Below are 17910 nucleotides of genomic sequence, written 5' to 3'. Positions count from 1 at the left end.
GCCGCTTTTTTTCTTCTTTTTTTCCATAACTCCATAAAGTACAGTCTTTAAGGATAGATGCTACTGAGACTGTCGGGCTGTAGTATCTCTAGGGCATGTACTGTCTTCTATAATTAGTTTGCACTGGGATGTAGTGATGCTCTACGTGCTGCTGTTTAGACCTCATCCAAAGCACAAGGGGCGGGCCCAGAGACAACTTTCCCAACTGGTGATTTGATGAAGGAAGGATTTTCCAGTGTCAGTATCTCAGAGCCGGTTCAGGTTCAGTGTTGCGGCGTTAGTCCAGCCTCCTCACGGTGCACAACTCTCAGGGAACGGAGTGGCTTGCGCTTTTTTCATGAAAGCCCTTTGCCACCAGTGCGAGAGCTGGGCTAAAGGGGAATCGGATCTGAAGGGCCCAGTCTGGCTGTAAGAAGCATCCTTGTACTTTCCCACATGGCGCTGTAGTATAAGCACATTTTTGTGGACTGTCGACGGGATCAAATTGTAAAGAAAGTCGCCCGTTTTCCGTATAGCTGGGGGCGCTCACCATGGAGATGCAAAGATGGACCACCAGGTGGAAAACGAAAAGGTGGCTATGGGATTCAACGCTAATCGTTACGGTCACAGTTATTTTAATTCTCCAGGCTGCCAATGTTAGAGCAGGTAAGATGCTGTTCCTATACACCTCAGTCACTGTGCCGGGTCTAGGGCATCCCTGACAGTTTGAAAGCGCCTCATGCTGGCAGGCAGCCCAGATGCCAGTAGGCTTAGTCGGTAGCTATAAACGGTCTCAGCTTTCATTTCAATTAATGCCCGGTGTCCCGGGCGCCATCACTTAAACTCACCTTAACTCAGTTTATATACATTTTTAGTTGCCAAGTAAACATTTTCAATCTCGTTGCCTGTTTTGTTATTTGTTTGTTTTTGTCAACGATATTATTTAAAAAACGTAAATACATTTATCAGAAGTATCATAAGAATTCCAAAGATTCTTCTTTTCATAAATGCTGACACCAAAATGAAGCTGTATCATGTGACTTTCCAACATATTCAAGATTTCAGAATCTTTAAGGTGGTCTTCCCGGTCACATGTGTCTGAACTTTGTATAATTATCTAAAGCTACATATAGAGAGTTATATAGTTTTGAAACGACTTTAAAGTCATCTAAAGCTATATATCGCAAGTGCTATAGAGTTGATTCTTGGCACACATAGGCACACATAGGCGAAGATGTCCCTTTCCTCTGAGTATGTGAGTGAGTGATGGATGCCATCCAGGTGTGGTCAGAGAGGGCTCTTAAATCCTTCTTCAGACAAAATAAACTGCAGGTTTTACGCAGAAATTTTACGCTCGACTTTAGGTAGTAATGACCAGGAGCCCACGGATAATGCTTTACGTTTTTACAGCATAAATATGTAGCAAGAGTCCAGTGCTTTAATCAAATCCACAAAATGGTTTAAATGTGGTGGAAAACTTTGGTTCTTTTGATTGAAAAGTTGTAGCCTACCATGTTTATTTCACAGTCTGACAGCTGTCAACGGAGTTTACAGTAGCACAGTATAATTTTAAACATATAGGTTTTGTGATGGGTTTTGTAAGTTTATATAATAACTGGGCACGAGACTGTGGAAATCTGGGAGGGAGACTCATATTCTGGCCTGAAGGATCACCATCTTTCCACATTATCTGGGCTCCTAGTCCAAGGAGGGGGGAAAAGAAGAGGGAGGGGAGGGAGGTGGAAAAAAGAAAGGAGTATTTTTCTTTGTTTTGAAAATACATATGTGGGTCATAAAAACGATGAAATTGAAGATCAAATGAAATCACATAGGTATTCATAGTGAACTGTGGCTTTTGCCAAGATAAATTTGTGTGTGTTTCAGAACTATGCATCTGTTTGGGTAGACTTATTTAAACACTTGTATTATTTTGATACCAGATATGTGATTATTGATCCTTTCAGATGGCGACAGAAAATAAAAATGTGTCTTAAGTGGCTATGCTAATCAGAAGATGATATATTGTAACACGTAATTTTGGCTAATTTATGCTAACTGGACAAGCCCACCACTGTCTAAATCCATCATCATTCATCATTGTTTTTTGTGTACTGTGATACACAACAAAGTGATTCAGCAGAGGGAAAATTGCAGAGAAGCAAAATGAAAAGATTATGAAAGCAAATATCTAAGTGGCACAGCTTTCGCACTGCCCATCTTCCTTCATTCTGACAGATATTTAAACTTACCATAATTGCATGATGTGCTAGCAAACATTTACAGGGTTTCCAGTGTACACTAATTGCTGCCTATGCTGCCAACTCTCAGTAGATGGCAGCGACACGAAAAAGACAGACAAGTCATCCCAAGATGCCGCTGCATGACCACAGAGCCACAAAAGACATTAAGTCAGAATGTCACAGATTAAGTTAATCACAAGTCTAAACTTAAACATCAAAATGTATTGCTCTGAGAAGTGTTGGGATGAGGAGAGTTGGACATTTTGCCAAAAAAAAATGTATTTCATAGTGTTAGAGTCTGCTGGTTAAAATGCTTTAATGAATGTAACAGAGGTTTTTCATGTTACTGCACGCTTTATTGCCTGAGGAAGAATCACCAAAGTTTGTCATGTTAGTAGATCGTTAACATGGCAGATAGTATATCACAGGTCCCAGACAGCAAATAAGAAGATCTGTCATTAAAAATCATAGAGACCGACAAATTACCCCTCAGACTAGACTGTGGAGAGTCTGAAACTGCGTTGGTACCTTTAGCACGAGAGAACTGTCTTCTCTCTCTTGTGGTTTTACATCCTTATCATTAGAATATGGTTTATTTCTTTTTAGGGTGGAAAGATGGGAATCTTTTTTCAGTATACGCTATGTTGGCTCGACCTCCTTGGCAGGATGAAGCTGTGCCCACTCATTTGGGATCTTTAATGGTTTTGGGATATTGCCTGTTTTTCAGGGCTTCTGTGAAAGAATGGTTGTGGAAGGAAAGGAGCTGAAAAGTTTGGGGGAGGACAGGGGGGTGATGGGATGCTGGTGGGTGGGTCTGTGGGGGGTTCCTGGCCAATTCAGCACATCTGGAATATATGAGGCCTTGAGGTATGCAGTAATGCAGAAAGGCATTCTGAAACTCACAAAGAGACCTTTAGTCCAAGCTTGACTTTTTTCAAGAACCAGTAGCTCTGTACTTGGGACAATACTCAGAAGAGCCACAGACTGTATTGCTTTTTATGAGGCATTTTTTGTGAGGTTTAAAACCTGGCAGTCAGTTCCTCTCTTTTTTTTTTTAAGTCTGTCTGTGTTTGAGTCAGAAGTCGCTCCGTCTGTTAAACAGCTTTTTGTGCAGTGTCAGCAAAAAAAAAAAAAAGCCTTAAAAAATAGATTCTTAGTAGAGCAGCTTGCCTAACACATGCTCAACAAATGAAATTCAAGAATTGTGCACTGTGGCACCAGATTATCTGGAGCAATATCAGCATAAATGCCTCGAGGAGCAGATCTGGAAAGCTTCGCGTGATCTAAAATTTCAGACCCGACCCCTGAGCATGAGCGGGTTGATTCTCCACTCAAGTTGTTATTTTTCTGGTCACGGGAGAAGTAGCTACAGGGATGGGGCCTTCTCACTTTAGTCTCGTGTATGTTTTAGTTAGGGGGGGGGCTACAGGGAGTGGTGCCAGTATAAAAAGCCATAATGGTTTCAGCATGTCAACTTATAGCACCACCCATTAGACCTTTTCTTGGTTCCTAAAAGTGAACAGGAGCTGCTACATCAGCACTTCCTGTCTTTTTGTGCCACATGACTAAAAAAATGGAAAATGTACAGCTGAATATTTATATAATAATTCCTTCAGCATTATGTTTTTATGTTTTGAGAAAAGACACAATCTAAAGGTATGGTGAAAGGCCAATTCAAATTAGGCTGTGGTTTGCCTAAAAAAAACCCCAAATGGTTGTTTTTATGAAACTTTACATTAAAGTTATTGAAATATGATGTATGTGCGATTTTGATCTTTACTTCATATGTTTTAACCAAATTTCCCTCCCATGTCATAGAGTTTAGCTGAGTAGTGTAAGTTCAATGAGGAGACTTTCGGCACTGTAAACTTCATGAAAGGCTTTTGTCTGATCCCCTTTAATAATTTTCCCACAAAGTTTTCTTGCCAGTATCAAACACATTAATCTAGGCTTTTTTCCTGGCAAGGGAGAGTTCCCTTTAAGCCTATTATCTCCCTTTCTTTAAAGTCCTTCTGGTCCCTGTGAGATTTTAAGCTGACCATTCAGACATTGTTTATCATTACTGGGCCTTTGAAGACTCATTCACTCACTCATCCTTGACTCATTCAAAAGACAAATGTGTTGTGTGATATCTGGACACAGTTGTCCTGGTTTTTATTTCTGTGGTTTCTGTAGCTGTTAAAGGAAAGTATATACTTGGTTTGTAATGGCGGTTGAACTGCGCTGAACCCAAGTTTAAAGGAGACCTATTTTGCTTATTTCAACCTATGCGCTTTTATTCATAGAGTCTACCAACTATCATTGCATGATTCACAATTTGCTTAATTTATTCAGTATCTGAAACAATCTGTTTGAGCTCCCTTATACTTCCTTAGACCAGCTCTTCTTCGTCTGATTGGTTGGCCCTTCCAAGGTGTGTTCATCAGAAGTTTGGGGCATCTGTGCTAACAGCAAAAAACTGTGCACCTGAAATGACCATATTAGGCAAATCTGCCCAGAGTAGAAAGAAACCCGTATGAAATGGAGCTCCTGGAAGGTTGTGCTTTTGGCTCATAGGGATTACTTGCAAATACCTCATTGTAACACCCACTATAACAATACACACAAGACCGAAAATAAGCAAAAGCACGATAGTCCCCATTGAAAATTAAATATCCACTTTTAATGTTTCATTAAGATTTGGTTAAAAACATGTTTCTCGCCAATACTGCAGAACATTTGTAGCGCTCAAGTTTTAATTTGTCTCAGTAAACTAACATTTACTATGCAGAGATTATATAACATTTGGTGTGCGTCATTAAAAAAGCTAAATTATGGGAAGTGTTTGATATTTAAATTTTTGTGAAATGCTTGTATATTATTAGCAACTAAAATTTCAAACGTAGCGCTAACAAACAAAAATCAATCATAGCTTTATTATTGACTTCTTATATAAAGCCAGGCTATGTAACTTTTGAAAGAAAACGACATATTTAGGACTGAAACATTAAAGCTGTTCCACTACTTTCGGGGGTTTTGTTGTTGCTGTTATGGTATTACCAGTAGCTTGTGGTAGCTCATATTTATGTTAGCTAATATTACCTTCAAATAGCTTCTGTGTAACTGGTTGGCACCTGCATTTGAAATTTGAGCTGTCCATTACTAGCACAAGATTGATGAAGTCAGGGTGTGATGGTAAGGGTAATATTAGCTTTTTGTAGATACGACTTAAGTTTTGTGTGTCAGTCTAAAATACACTATGTAAGCCAGCCTTAAAAACACATATCGTTGTTTTAAAAGAAAGTAATGTTGCAGTATTGAATGTCTGTAAAATGACTAGACTGCATTGGTGATTGCTGATAGGCCTACACATTTCTTCCATTTACTTTCCCATGCAAGACAGCACTCATAATTATCTTTGAATGCTGACTTTTTCTTACTGTATATTTTTCAGCAAATGCAGCCTCGGGCAGATATGCATTAATCAACAAATTACGTTCTTCTGGACGTCAACCCTTCCGTATATACACAAACCTTAAAGATAGACTATTAGGCTACCTAAATCCCCTGTAATTACAGTGTAACTAATGATGTGCCTCAAGATAGGGTTTTAAGAAGAAAAACTGTTTGAGAAGGAGACATGCAAAAAAAAGACTAGGTTGGAGTAAGCGTTTGATAATTGGAGGAGAGAGAGCAAATGGGAAATAGTTTTTATAGCTGTTCTGTGCAGTTTCACCTCTGACTTTCAGATCCATTGATAGAAAAGAGCTTAGTAGTGTTAAGAAGCTTGTAAAGCTACCCCTTGCTGTGTTCTCCTTATTCCAAAGACCCTGTGATCAGCAGCAATGATTTTTATCATCCCATAGATGCTGTGGCTTTTAGCTGTGGGGGTAACCGGGGAGGTAAGGAGGGGGGCAATTATGTCTGCTGGTTCCTAACATTTTTATTGCTCCTCTGCCAAGGCAGCTCATAAAGCAACAACTGGTTGAACTGACAGGTTTGGCCAAGAAAAAGCTTGAAAAAGCAAGGGGTGTAATGAGTGTAAATGCTGATTTATCATCAAAATGCCAAGTTGGATTAGACTTTCTGTTAACTATGCTTATAGTGTACTGTAAAGTTACATGCAACATAGACACTAAAAACATAATAAAATAAAAATTTAATTAATCAATAAATCAGCTCAGCTTTCATTTTGTTCAACTGGTATTTTATTTAACTACTTATATTTACATAGCAGCAGCACTTAGTATAGGTTTAGCAATTGGCGATATGGTCATTCAGACTGAGGACTCACTTATTCACTCAACTTTTAAGAGTTGCAACTTTGTAACAGTATCTCATTTACAGGGCTTCTCATCATGGAAGTAGTTTTATTTACAACTACTAAAATTCACAACTGTACATGAAAATCTGACATAAATTTTGAGTCTTAATAAAGTAATGATTTTATTTTTTGTGGTGGCAAAAATTGTGTTTTAGTGCATTACTAATTGTTGTATAAGAAAAATTGTTGATGATTTTTATCAATTCATTGTTCTCTCTCTCTACAGCTGAACCCGTGGATGTACTGAAGGTGCTGGACTTTCAGAGCTCTCCTGAAGGAATAAGGAAAACAGCAGGCTTCTGCACAGTGCGGAGAGGATCCAAACCCGACGTAGCTTATCGAGTGGGAAAAAGGACTCAGCTCAGTGCTCCGACTAAGCAGCTTTTCCCAGGTAAACTCCTCACTTCTCAGTATTTACACTGGAACTGAAACAGTAGTACAATAGTAGGTCTTCCATAAAGCAGATAAACAAACAAACACTCCCAATTTTAAATGCTAGAGACCATAGAATGATTATAAAATGAGTCTTGAGGATTACACAAGTTGTTGAGAACTTTATTTATTGATCACATATGTTTGTGGTAGTGTGGAATATGCACTTTAATTTGACTGTTTTTACATAATTTGACCAGTTCATTTCAGATATTAGTAATGGAAATTGCCATCATATTGCATAAAAACTTAAGCACTTAAAATAGCCTTCCTGTAAGATAAGCTACAACTAACATTGTACAACAATACTAGAAACTTTGTGAGGCTTTCTAGACAACTGCTAATATATCCATTGTAAAATTATTGCAATTGAAGGCATCAGGTGATGTAAAGTGTAATGTTAATGTTAAGTAAGGTTGAGTAAGTAAGGTTGATTTAAAAAGTTTTGGTGCTTTTAGGTCAAAGACATTGTAATTCTGACTCAATTTGGGGGTGAAACGTTGCCAAATTAGCAGTTTTTAGAATTCATCCAACGTGGAAAATAAATGAATGTATTATGGAACTTCATCCAATGCTGGCATAGAGATTTTAGCTGAGAAAAAAGTGTTAGGGTGGCAGATATCGGTGAAGCTATGGTGCTTGCATGGCTGCTCAAGCCAATTGTTGTTTGGATTAAAGTATGATGATTAAGTTTTATTTTCTTGAACCACTGAATAATAAAGTTTTAAAAAAGAGTTAAAGATGATTGTATTTCACAAAAAATAACAAAGAATGATTTGATAAATGACTCATAAAATCCTTTAGTGTTAAAGTCTGTCATTTAAAATCCAGTGCAGACTTTCCAGAATCATTTTCTAGAGGATGCCAATGAATTTCAGTTTGCTCCAAGAACCCATAGGGGATGGTAATCTACAATGGTGCGTGTAAACACATGGCTAAAGTAAGCGGAGCAGCACCAGATTTTTGTTATTTGATATTTTGGTAAAACTGATAAATCTGTTACAAAAAAAACAACAAAAGCATGTCTATTGTTTTGTACACTGCTCTTGTCCAACAAAGTGTCTTTCCTCAAGTTTAATTGCTGGCAGATGTGGATGCTCAGTCTGTGGTTAAGGTAGTGAAATTTAGAAGGGTTTTTCATATTGTACTGTATGTGCATTTGGAGTGTGTTGCCCTTCTGTTTTTGAGAGGCCACATTTATTTTATTAGGCTGTTTTTGAGAACTTAATCCATATTTATTTTATTAGGAAGTAGATTTTAAACAAAACTCGGCAAATCCCAATTTCAGTAATTAATTGCAGAGAACAAAACCTATTATCTACTAACAGAAGCAAATTTGCCAAATGTCAAATTTTTAGTTGATTTTTTAAGTCTGAAATATTAGAAAATCATGGTGTTCCTGTAAAACATAGGGCAACCTATGGGAGAGAGAAGACAAAATGTATTCACATGCAGGAGTGACCTATAAAAGTATGGAGAGTGATAAGGGGAAGCGGAAATGCTCAGTGTATCATAGGAAGTTCCCCAGCAGCCTGAGCTTATAGCAGCAAAACTAATATGTGTGTTCTAGTTTCCCCATCTGCAGGTTTGCTAGGCCTCTCTTGGGTCTGAGTGGCATAAATGTTGTCATCAGTTGGTGAACAGGAAGCTCTAAGCAGACATCCATGTGCCTGCCACTTTTTGTAACCATGTGGACTTGTTCAAAGAGACTTTACAATGCACCAACCTACACCCTGTCACAGGGAAGTGAAAGGAGTCAGATAGGAATGAATCTGGGCTAGGGCCACAGTGTCTGTTTCCACAATAGAGTATCTTCAATGAAGGGATCGTTCACCTGATTTAGACCTAACTATATCCTTTATCAAAAAGCAAAATTTAAACTGACTTTCAGAAGTAGAAAGGAAGTCTGTTTTTCAAACCCAAACTGGAAGCTTGGTGCAGGAGAACCATATGTTGAAGCATCTGCCTCCCAATCTACCTTTTGCAAGCTTGAGGAACCACAAGTAGAGCTGCACACTGAGACCTCTGGTTTTAACAGGGAGGCAGTGAGGAGAAGCTAATCTGGAAAAAAAATATGAGATCTCTTTCTAGTCCCCCAAATTATAATATACCACTGCTGCTTGCATGGCTGCTCAAACAAATCATGCCTCCCTTTGCGGCCTGTTATTCATTTACTACTAGGGCAAAGTTTAGAAATGGTCCCCAGTTGCTTACTTACTCAAAATGGACTTCCAGCAAAGTGAGAGAAATTTATTAAGGATTCATTGCTGTGAAATGAAATGTCCCAGTCAGTGCAGTGTGTGTTACTCTTTTTGAATCTGGCTACATTTCAAAGAGCAAAAAGAAAGACTAAAATGCAGTAATTGAAGGAATTAGAAAATAAGCCTGTGTAATTTTTGGCTTAACTGGACAGCATGCTCATGTTCACTAATGGAAACTTGAGTAATATTGAGTGAGCCTGAGAGGTGAGGTGTTGGAGGTGTCATGAAGTAAAGTGTCAAAATGTCCTCAGTCAGAATAATTGGACTTTTATTTGGCTAGTATTAGTTATTTTTTCATTGAACCAAACTATTATGTTCACAAAAATATGACATTTGTTTGAGTTGCTGTATTTATAGCCCTTATAAAGTTAATACGGCTGCATCACCACTACCAAGGCCTTTCAGGACATGCCAAGGTTTCGTTTAACTTCCCCAGTAAAACGGACTCGCGTCCAGTAGTCTAGACTTTGTGGGTTAATCTGAGGAGAGAAAGTTGGAGCAAAAGCAGTTCTCTCTACTAATTACAATACAATTGCCCTAGTTATAACATCAGAAGAAGGTTTGTAAGACAGGGCACAAGGTAAAAGGAAGTCTCCAGTAGCACAAATGCTTCTTAAGGGAGGACAGTTTGAAAGTTTTTAATTATTACAAGCAAAATACACACTCTGTGCCCATGAGCAAGTAAAAACGCTGACATGTTTGTTAATTTATCATGTCCTTCTGTTTATGTTCATTATATCATTGTACACAGTGAGATGGCAAAAAGAAGTGTTGATAAACACCAAACAAATGAAATAATAAAGTTCCCATAAGAGATATTTTTTATTAAACTATTAAATCTATCTTGGTTCTGCTATGTAGCTTTCATGTCTGCTGTTTTATCGTTACATTGCTCTTAATCAGAATATTGGTGTAAAACATGTTCATTTCAGCAATTTTAGGACTATATAAACTCTATATTCATCTTTACTAATGTGACAGCCCAATATTTCTCTTACGTGTTCCACCTTTAGGGGGGGTATTCCCAGAGGATTTCTCTATAGTGTTTACCATCAAGCCCAAGGCTGGCCTCCAGTCCTTCCTGCTTTCTGTGTACAACCAGCAAGGCGTGCAGCAGCTTGGAGTAGAGGTGGGCCGTTCCCCTATCTTCCAATATGAGGACCAGCATGGCAAGCCTGTCCCAGACGAGTACCCTTTGTTCCGTTCCGTCAAACTTTCTGATGGCAAGTAAGTGACGGAGCGCTTTAACACACTAGAAGAGAAAATGTAGATGAAAGACTTTTGTGTCCCCTAAATAGTACATTTTCTATGCCACGTGCAGTTATCCCATTATCTCAGCAATATCTCAAAATCTGGAGTTTGTTTGTTATGGAAATTGTGAGGTTAGCTCACAAGCAGTACATTTAGGGTAATTTTTTCTATTTTAAAAGATTCAGGTTATATTTTGTGCTAAGCAGAACCGCTCTGTTAGTATTTTCTCAGGCACTCAGTGCATACTTAACTCTTCCAGCCTGGTAAACTGACACGCAGCTCTGCACATTTATTATCATCATATGTTGTTCAGTCATTAACACCATATGGAACAACTCAGACAGTAATGGCAAATAAATTGCTGGCAACAATTTAATGACAGCCTTTCTAAATTATTTACAGCTACACTGCTATACACTGATATGCAGTAAAGGACAGGATTCTCATAGCTGTCCAATGAAGCTGAAACAAATCATTGTTAAAAGTTGCCAGCAATCTTTCATATAAATGCCAACAGAAATGCCTTGCAGCGATTTCATGAGTTGTTCTTTGTTGGTGATAAATAGTGAAAATATACAGCTCAATCAATGTGGATCCATTCATAGGACTAGTCCAACTAGTTTGAAAATACTCACATGCTCTTCTGGCAAAAACTGAAGAATACTTTCATAGTTAACAAAAAAACAACTTTTGCATGTACTTCTTGGAAATTTATGCATAGCTCTCCAGATGCCACAGGGCAAATAGCACTGTGCCAGTGCAAGCTGGTACATTGATGCCAGGCTAGCTGTTTTATCCTTCTACACATTAGACTAAGTTAAGCTAAGCTACATACGCTCATTGGCCACTTTGTTCAGTGGACCAGCTCAACTGCTTTTGAACTTCAGCTAATCCTGATAAGCTGTTGAAGTTTAAAATAAGCATAAGAATGGAGAAAAAAGGCAATTTAAGTGACTTTGAGTGTGGTTGTAGGTACCAGGTGGGCTGGTTTGAATATTTTAGCAACTGTTGATCTAGTGGTATTTCCCTATATACAATAATCTATAGGGTTTACAGAGAATGGCCTTTGATCTGATTGGAAGCAGCAGCATCATTTACAAGTGTTGTTGCTGACCATGAGTATCCCTTTATGATCAATGTGTATCCATCTTCCGATGGCTGCTTCTAGCAGGATAGTGTGTCACATCACAAAGTTCAAATAATCTCAAATGATTTCTTGAACAAGTGAATAAGTTCACTATACTGACCTAAAGATCTTAGTCCGATAGAGCATGTTTGGGATGTAGTGAAATGTGAGATACATATGATGGATGCTGTCCTAGCAATATGGACCAAAATCTCTGTTTTCAGTACCTTGTCAAATTTGTGCCTCAAAAGAATTAAGGCAGTTTTGAAGGCAAACGGAGGTCTAAACCAGTACTAGCTTGATCTAGCTAATAAGTCCTGTGACTGTATTTACCAGTATAATCATATAGAGCTTCATATCCAACTCCAGATGTGATAGCAAATACTGGTAAGCGTTTCCACTTCCTAAACTAAATGTTAACTATTCCCTTAGCCGTGGACTGAAGCAGTTTTCCTAAAACTCAGAGGGTCATTGTTGTATTTCTGATGTCCTTCTTTGTTAAACAGATGGCATCGTGTAGCTATCAGTGTGGAGAAGAAGAGCGTTACCATCATTGTGGACTGTAAGAAAAAGGTGACAAGACCACTCGCCAGAAGTGACCATGCCATTATCAGCACAGAGGGCATCACAGTCTTTGGCACCCGAATCCTAGATGAAGAGGTCTTTGAGGTATGACGGCCATATTGAATATCTTCTCACCTGAAGTATTTTCTCTGTGTGGTTGGTGGTGTTTATGTTGTGAAATTATTTTAAAGACCGTTGTCAAATTTGGGACTAATTTGTTTTACAGCAAGCTAGGTGATAAGACAAGAGAAACTTATACCATGTGGTGTGTGAATAGCTGCAAGCCTGTTGCAGTCATATTGTTGCTTTATTGCTTTCCTAGGCTGCATCTGGGCAGAAGACTTGAATACAGTTTTTTTTAGAGTATGATCATTTTTATGGAGTTATGGGTGTACAAAGTTTGCAAAGATTCAGTGCTATACAGGTAAAAACCTGCTTACACATAATTGCAATAGGAATGTCTTACATATGTGTAATGCAGACATTCACCAATAGATTGCATTCATTAAGCCTTGAAACTATTACAGAAAACTGACCTAGATGCCAACAATTTCTCTTTTCTGTTTAAGCTTAATTGCACGCACATTGTGAGTATTATTCTCAATGATTTCCATTTAACACTGTGACAATTGTAGTTTGTAATACTTAGAGTCCAAAAGCTTTAAGGCCAGACATTTTATTTGCCTTTCATTCTGTGTGCATATATATAATAGGGAATTTTATTGGCCAGAACAACAATATTGGCTTTGTATACTTGGCAAGAGCCATAGGCAATGTTATTATGAAGGCTACTTGCACAGTGTGCTACTCAATGTGTTTTTTTTTTCTCTCAGCACTAATTTGATTTGGATATTTAACTACAAAGGAAATAAAGGGGTCTGTTCGATGTCGACTGCCTAAACTATATTATGTTTTTTTATGAATTAATTGTGTCACAATTGATCAGTAACTGTGAGAAGCAGAATCAAAATTAAGAGGACAGTGATAAAATGGTTCTGGGAACTGGTAACTTTGTGCTCAGCAGCAGATGTGAAATAAATGATGGCATGAAACGCATTAGGCTTGCTTGGAGGCTAGCTGAATGTAGAATGCTTGCTAAGTTCGGCAGTCAGCAAAAAGTTTGCTTCTAGGTCAGAGATGCCTTTCCACAGTGAAACCACTTGAAATTGTGATGTTGCTTCTCTTCACTTATATGTTTTTTCCCCATGTCAATTTACAGCTTTATTTTTATGCATATGTCATTAACTATAATGAAATAAATTAGTTTTAGGTCATAATGAATGAATGAATTCCAAAGTGATTTCTGGTTAATATAATTAAGGTGAATAAGATTAAAGGGGATAAAGTGAAAACTTACCACAGTCATTCTTTTCTGTTTTTAAGTCTGATTTAATAGTTCTCATTTGGCTTGCGTGAGTGTTCTTTGTTTCAAAATACAATAAGCTAAATGATATTAAATTACAGAGCAATGTAGGATGCGCTCTTTGTAAAACCTAGAAAGAAGAAAATGATTCCTTGTGTTCCAAGACGTTTTTTATGATTTGCAAGGTGTTTTTGATCAGTGCATCACACAGTAAGCTCCAGCTAGAATTGTATCTTAAGCTGTAATTATTTCCACTTCAAGTGTAATAACACAAGACGTGTTGATTTTAAAATTGCTACTTGTGGGCAAGCTGCACTGTTTTTGGAAAAAATTCTTACTGGCCACAAAGTTGTTTGTTAGCATATTCTTATAGATAAAAGCGTGTTTGAAAGTATATGAAAGCCATGTGCTATGTTTAGAGTTTGCTCATTAAGTTATGCATTGGGATTCTTTGTAAATTTACAGCTGTTATAGGCATATCACAGAATACCTTGTAGGCTGCGGAAACTTTCCGGACTATCTCGATAAATGTATTGTGAAAATTTGAAACAGCTTTGCAATCAGCAGACCAGTTCTTTCATAGTCTTTTATATATAAAATGTACTCATGTTAAAAATTTGTGGAGGTACACCAAAAATGATGTTTTCACTCTAAAATGTTGAATTCATTTCAGTTGGATTTCTATCTGACTTGATTACATAGCTGGTGGAGAAGACATTGTGTTTTTTAAAAAATGCTTTCAGTCTAAGAGGTGCCTGATAACATTCATGCCTGTATACTGAATACAGAGCTATGAGTCATTCACCTTAGTGTAGCGTGACGGCTGGGAGTAAGAGTTACGCCTGACTTGCTTTGAAGTTTTAAAGGATGCCTACCAAATCCTCTAAAGCTTCAGATATAGATAAATTCATTAATTAACTTTCTCGAAGTTGCTCCACGTGTTTTAAATAGATCATTTGTTCATAAAGAAACAGAATGTAATTTGTTTCCATTTATTTAAAGTTCTATTAAGCTATGGTGTCCACGTTTTGGTCTCACACTCACAAAAAGTGGACACCATAGACTTAGTTTACTTAGTTTACCTGCAGCAAACCTTCAGATAGGTTAACAGATTTGATAATGTGCAATTCTAAGAAACAATCTTCTTAGACTGAACAGTCTTCTTCAATCTAAAATACTAATTGTGGCTGGTGAGCAAAAAAAGCTTGTGTTTATGTGTAATTACACTATGATGCGTTCTCATTCCAGTTGCTGTGAGTAGGTTACCTTACTGCAGTAGATTGCATAAGCAGGTGTCAAAGCTGGAAGCGCACCGAAGAGTGAACGCTAGGGGAAAATATGATCAGTGTGTGCTTAGTCTTGGCTAGGATTGCACAGCTGTTTAAGAGATATGCTCACTGACCGGGTCTCCAAATGCCTTTCCCCCCCTCTTTCTTCTTTGAAATAAAAGCCACAAGATATTCAAAGTAAAATCATCTCCTCTTCTTGTTTTTACGCAAATCGACTTTTCAGACTTTAAAGGATTCTTTGTTTGTGCCAGATGTCTGTCTCTGTGTTTACGTTTGTGTTGTTTTGTGCGAAAAAGTGTGAGCGTCCATGTGTGTATGTCGGAGAGAGAGAGGCGGAGATGGTTTGTGTATGTGTCTGTCATTGCTGCACAGGGACAGTGTTTCATTCCAAAACACTGTCCCTCAAGCAGGACAGTCCTTGGCAGGGGAATATAACAAGAGTCTGATGTGCTCTTAGCCTTAAAGTGAATCATTGTTTATGATTGGCTTGAGAGAAGTTGAGCGCTGTGAGTGTTTCTCATCTGCCTCAGTCATTTTCACCCTCTAATATCTGTCACAACATGTTTTGGTAAAGATTGTGTAATAGGAATGTTCGTATTTAATGTCAAGGTTGATGAGAATGTCATCAGTCACTGCTTATGTTTTTTGTTCACTGTGATTTGTAAATGAGAACATTTTTGTTCTGTAGCATTTTCCCTATAAATTAGCCCTAGTTACATATATAATTGCATATAGTTCAGTCCCACCATTTGTTACCTTTGTATTTTGAGCAAAGTAATAAAAAAGAACTGCCTGATAGAAAAGAGCAGATCAAGGAAAAAGTGACAGAGAAAGAAGTGAGGAAAGTGTGGGCAGACAGGCAAACAGATGGTTCAAATAGTTCAACAGTTTTGTGAGCTACTGGCAGGCCAAATGTTTTAATATTTGAAGGGTGCAAGACATTTGTATGCCCCCAGTGCTTGAGAAGAAACGTTATCCCTGCGCTGACCACAGTGTCTGCATTTGATGAAATACTGTAAGAAATCTGGAGAGTATTATACACTTTTCCTCCTTTGTGCTACTTGGTTAATTGTTGTACTTGTACAGTTTTGAAATTCCATTTGTGTATTGGCTCTTTCAAGATGTATTCCCTCCCCAGAGTTTGGAAAAATAGGCGTTGCATATGATCAGTATGCCAAGCTTGTTCAGAGGTATGTGTGAGAAGTTAAGTAAAGAAAATACTCGAGTGAATTACTGTGAGAAAAAATAAAAATAATTATATGCAGTGTCTATTTAAAATGCTTTTTTTAATTTAAAAAGCTAAAACATCTGCAATAACACCTATGCACGATGGACATGGTGCCCTCAGAGGTTCACCTGCTGTTTTATTGAAGTTTTATTTATTTTATTCTACAAAGTAATTCCAGTGAAAAGTTTTATTGGCTCAGTGAAATATTTGGAGCACCCCAAATTTTATGTTAAGTAAGGCTAGCTGTTAGCTTACATAGTGTTTTCATAACTATGTGTTCTCTGTGTATTAATTTTCCCTCCACAAGTTAAAACTACCTGGTATACCTGTCCACAGGCAGTAACATTTAGTGCCATATTTACCTACTGTCATAGAGGAAACTATGGATCATGTCTTAGCACGCTTACAAGGTCAAGTCTTTTTGTGTAAGTGATTGAGCATATGGTGGCAAATTCCGTTTTCTTGGTCAGTCATTCTCAATCCCAAAGACAAAGAAAAATAACCTGTCGTTATATTGACTAATCAGAACAGATACCAGACTACATCACACTACATTCACATCTTTATAGGACAGGTCTTTTTCTCTGGCAATAACTCATAAATTAAGTTGAATTAAGTCTATGTTTTAGGATTGCAGTTCATTCTAGTTTTCATATTTTTAAATACTTTAAATACAAACAGATTTCTCTTAGAAACTGTGGACATCCACCTTGAATTTAATATCCTGCACAGCCTGACTCAATGTCATTTTATTTAACCAATTGCAGATATACACAGTCTGCAGGAACAAAAATCAAGGCAGTATTACGGTTAAGAGTAAAAGTCTTCACAGTCTTAAAAATATATGTGAAATGAGAATGAATAATGTCTAAAAGGATGCACAATGAAATTAAATAAATAATGAATGTTGAGACTTATGGATGAAGAAATGTGTGCTAATTATCAAATATCATCACAATCAACACCATACCTGTGTTAAAAACAACGTGCTTTATGAAAAAAGACAAGATATTATACAAAAGAGTAACAGTTTAAAACTTCAAAGCAGGGTAAAGCATTAACATAAACAATTAAAAACAAAAAAGATTTCTGAGGCAACATAAAAGGGGCACACTGATTAAAAACATTTTAAATAATGCAGCTAATATTACAACTAATTGATACAAACCCATACAATAAATCTGAGGTTTAAAAGGGACTGGAAAGAGGCCAATCTTTAGCAGGAGATAATTCAAGATGTATCTGTAGCACCAAACTTTATGGGGAAATATAGGTGGGTGTCATCTGCATAGCAAAGAAAGTCAGTTTTAAGGGCTAACATTTCTAGGAAAAGTAAATATTTCATAACAAAAAAAAGTAAGGATGGGTTTTATAGATAAGAAACAAACCGTCCGCCTGCATGTAATTTTCCATGTGCAGTTCTTTTTCCTTGTTAGCAAGGGCGACTACTTGCAGCAGATGTTAGAATTCCCTGGTCATAGACCCAAGGACATCTAAGAGTGTCTGTCTTCTGTTTTATCCCTCTTTGCTTAAAATCAAATGGTAAATGGCCTGTATTTATATAGCGCTTTTACTAGTCCCTAAGGACCCCAAAGCGCTTTACATATCCAGTCATCCACCCATTCACACACACAATCACACACTGATGATGGCAAGCTACATCAAATGTGAAATGTGCACATTTAAGAAACAAAACAGCCCACATTTATTTTCCTTACTCTTGTGTAAATATTTAGTGAATTAAATGGTTTTCCTGTGCATTAAAGATAAATTTGCAGAGCTTTTCTTTGATTAGTGGCTCATCCTTTTTATGTCCTGCTCTTTGGTTAAAGTTTGCTGTGAAAGCAGGAGATGACAGTTAACATGTGTCGAGG

The 17910-nt window shown here is 37.5% G+C and overlaps 1 protein-coding gene across 1 annotated transcript in view; it reads left to right on the top strand.

Annotated features, from left to right (window-relative positions):
• The first annotated feature begins 250 nt into the window (after positions 1-250).
• Positions 251-17910, top strand: part of col11a1b (collagen, type XI, alpha 1b) — a 79968-nt gene continuing 62308 nt past the window's right edge. The window contains exons 1-4 of the mRNA XM_085438555.1: positions 251-645; positions 6749-6913; positions 10229-10442; positions 12099-12261. Of these exons, the coding sequence (XP_085294681.1) occupies positions 531-645; positions 6749-6913; positions 10229-10442; positions 12099-12261 (657 nt within the window). The 5' untranslated portion in view covers positions 251-530. The remainder of the gene's footprint in view (positions 646-6748; positions 6914-10228; positions 10443-12098; positions 12262-17910) is intronic.

Source organism: Copadichromis virginalis, linkage group LG18 (assembly GCF_057382275.1).
Source record: "Copadichromis virginalis isolate Kocher_CV1m ecotype Utaka linkage group LG18, C_Virginalis_male_GT1.1, whole genome shotgun sequence".
Lineage (NCBI taxonomy): Eukaryota > Metazoa > Chordata > Actinopteri > Cichliformes > Cichlidae > Copadichromis > Copadichromis virginalis.
This window is presented reverse-complemented; position numbering and strand designations above follow the sequence as displayed.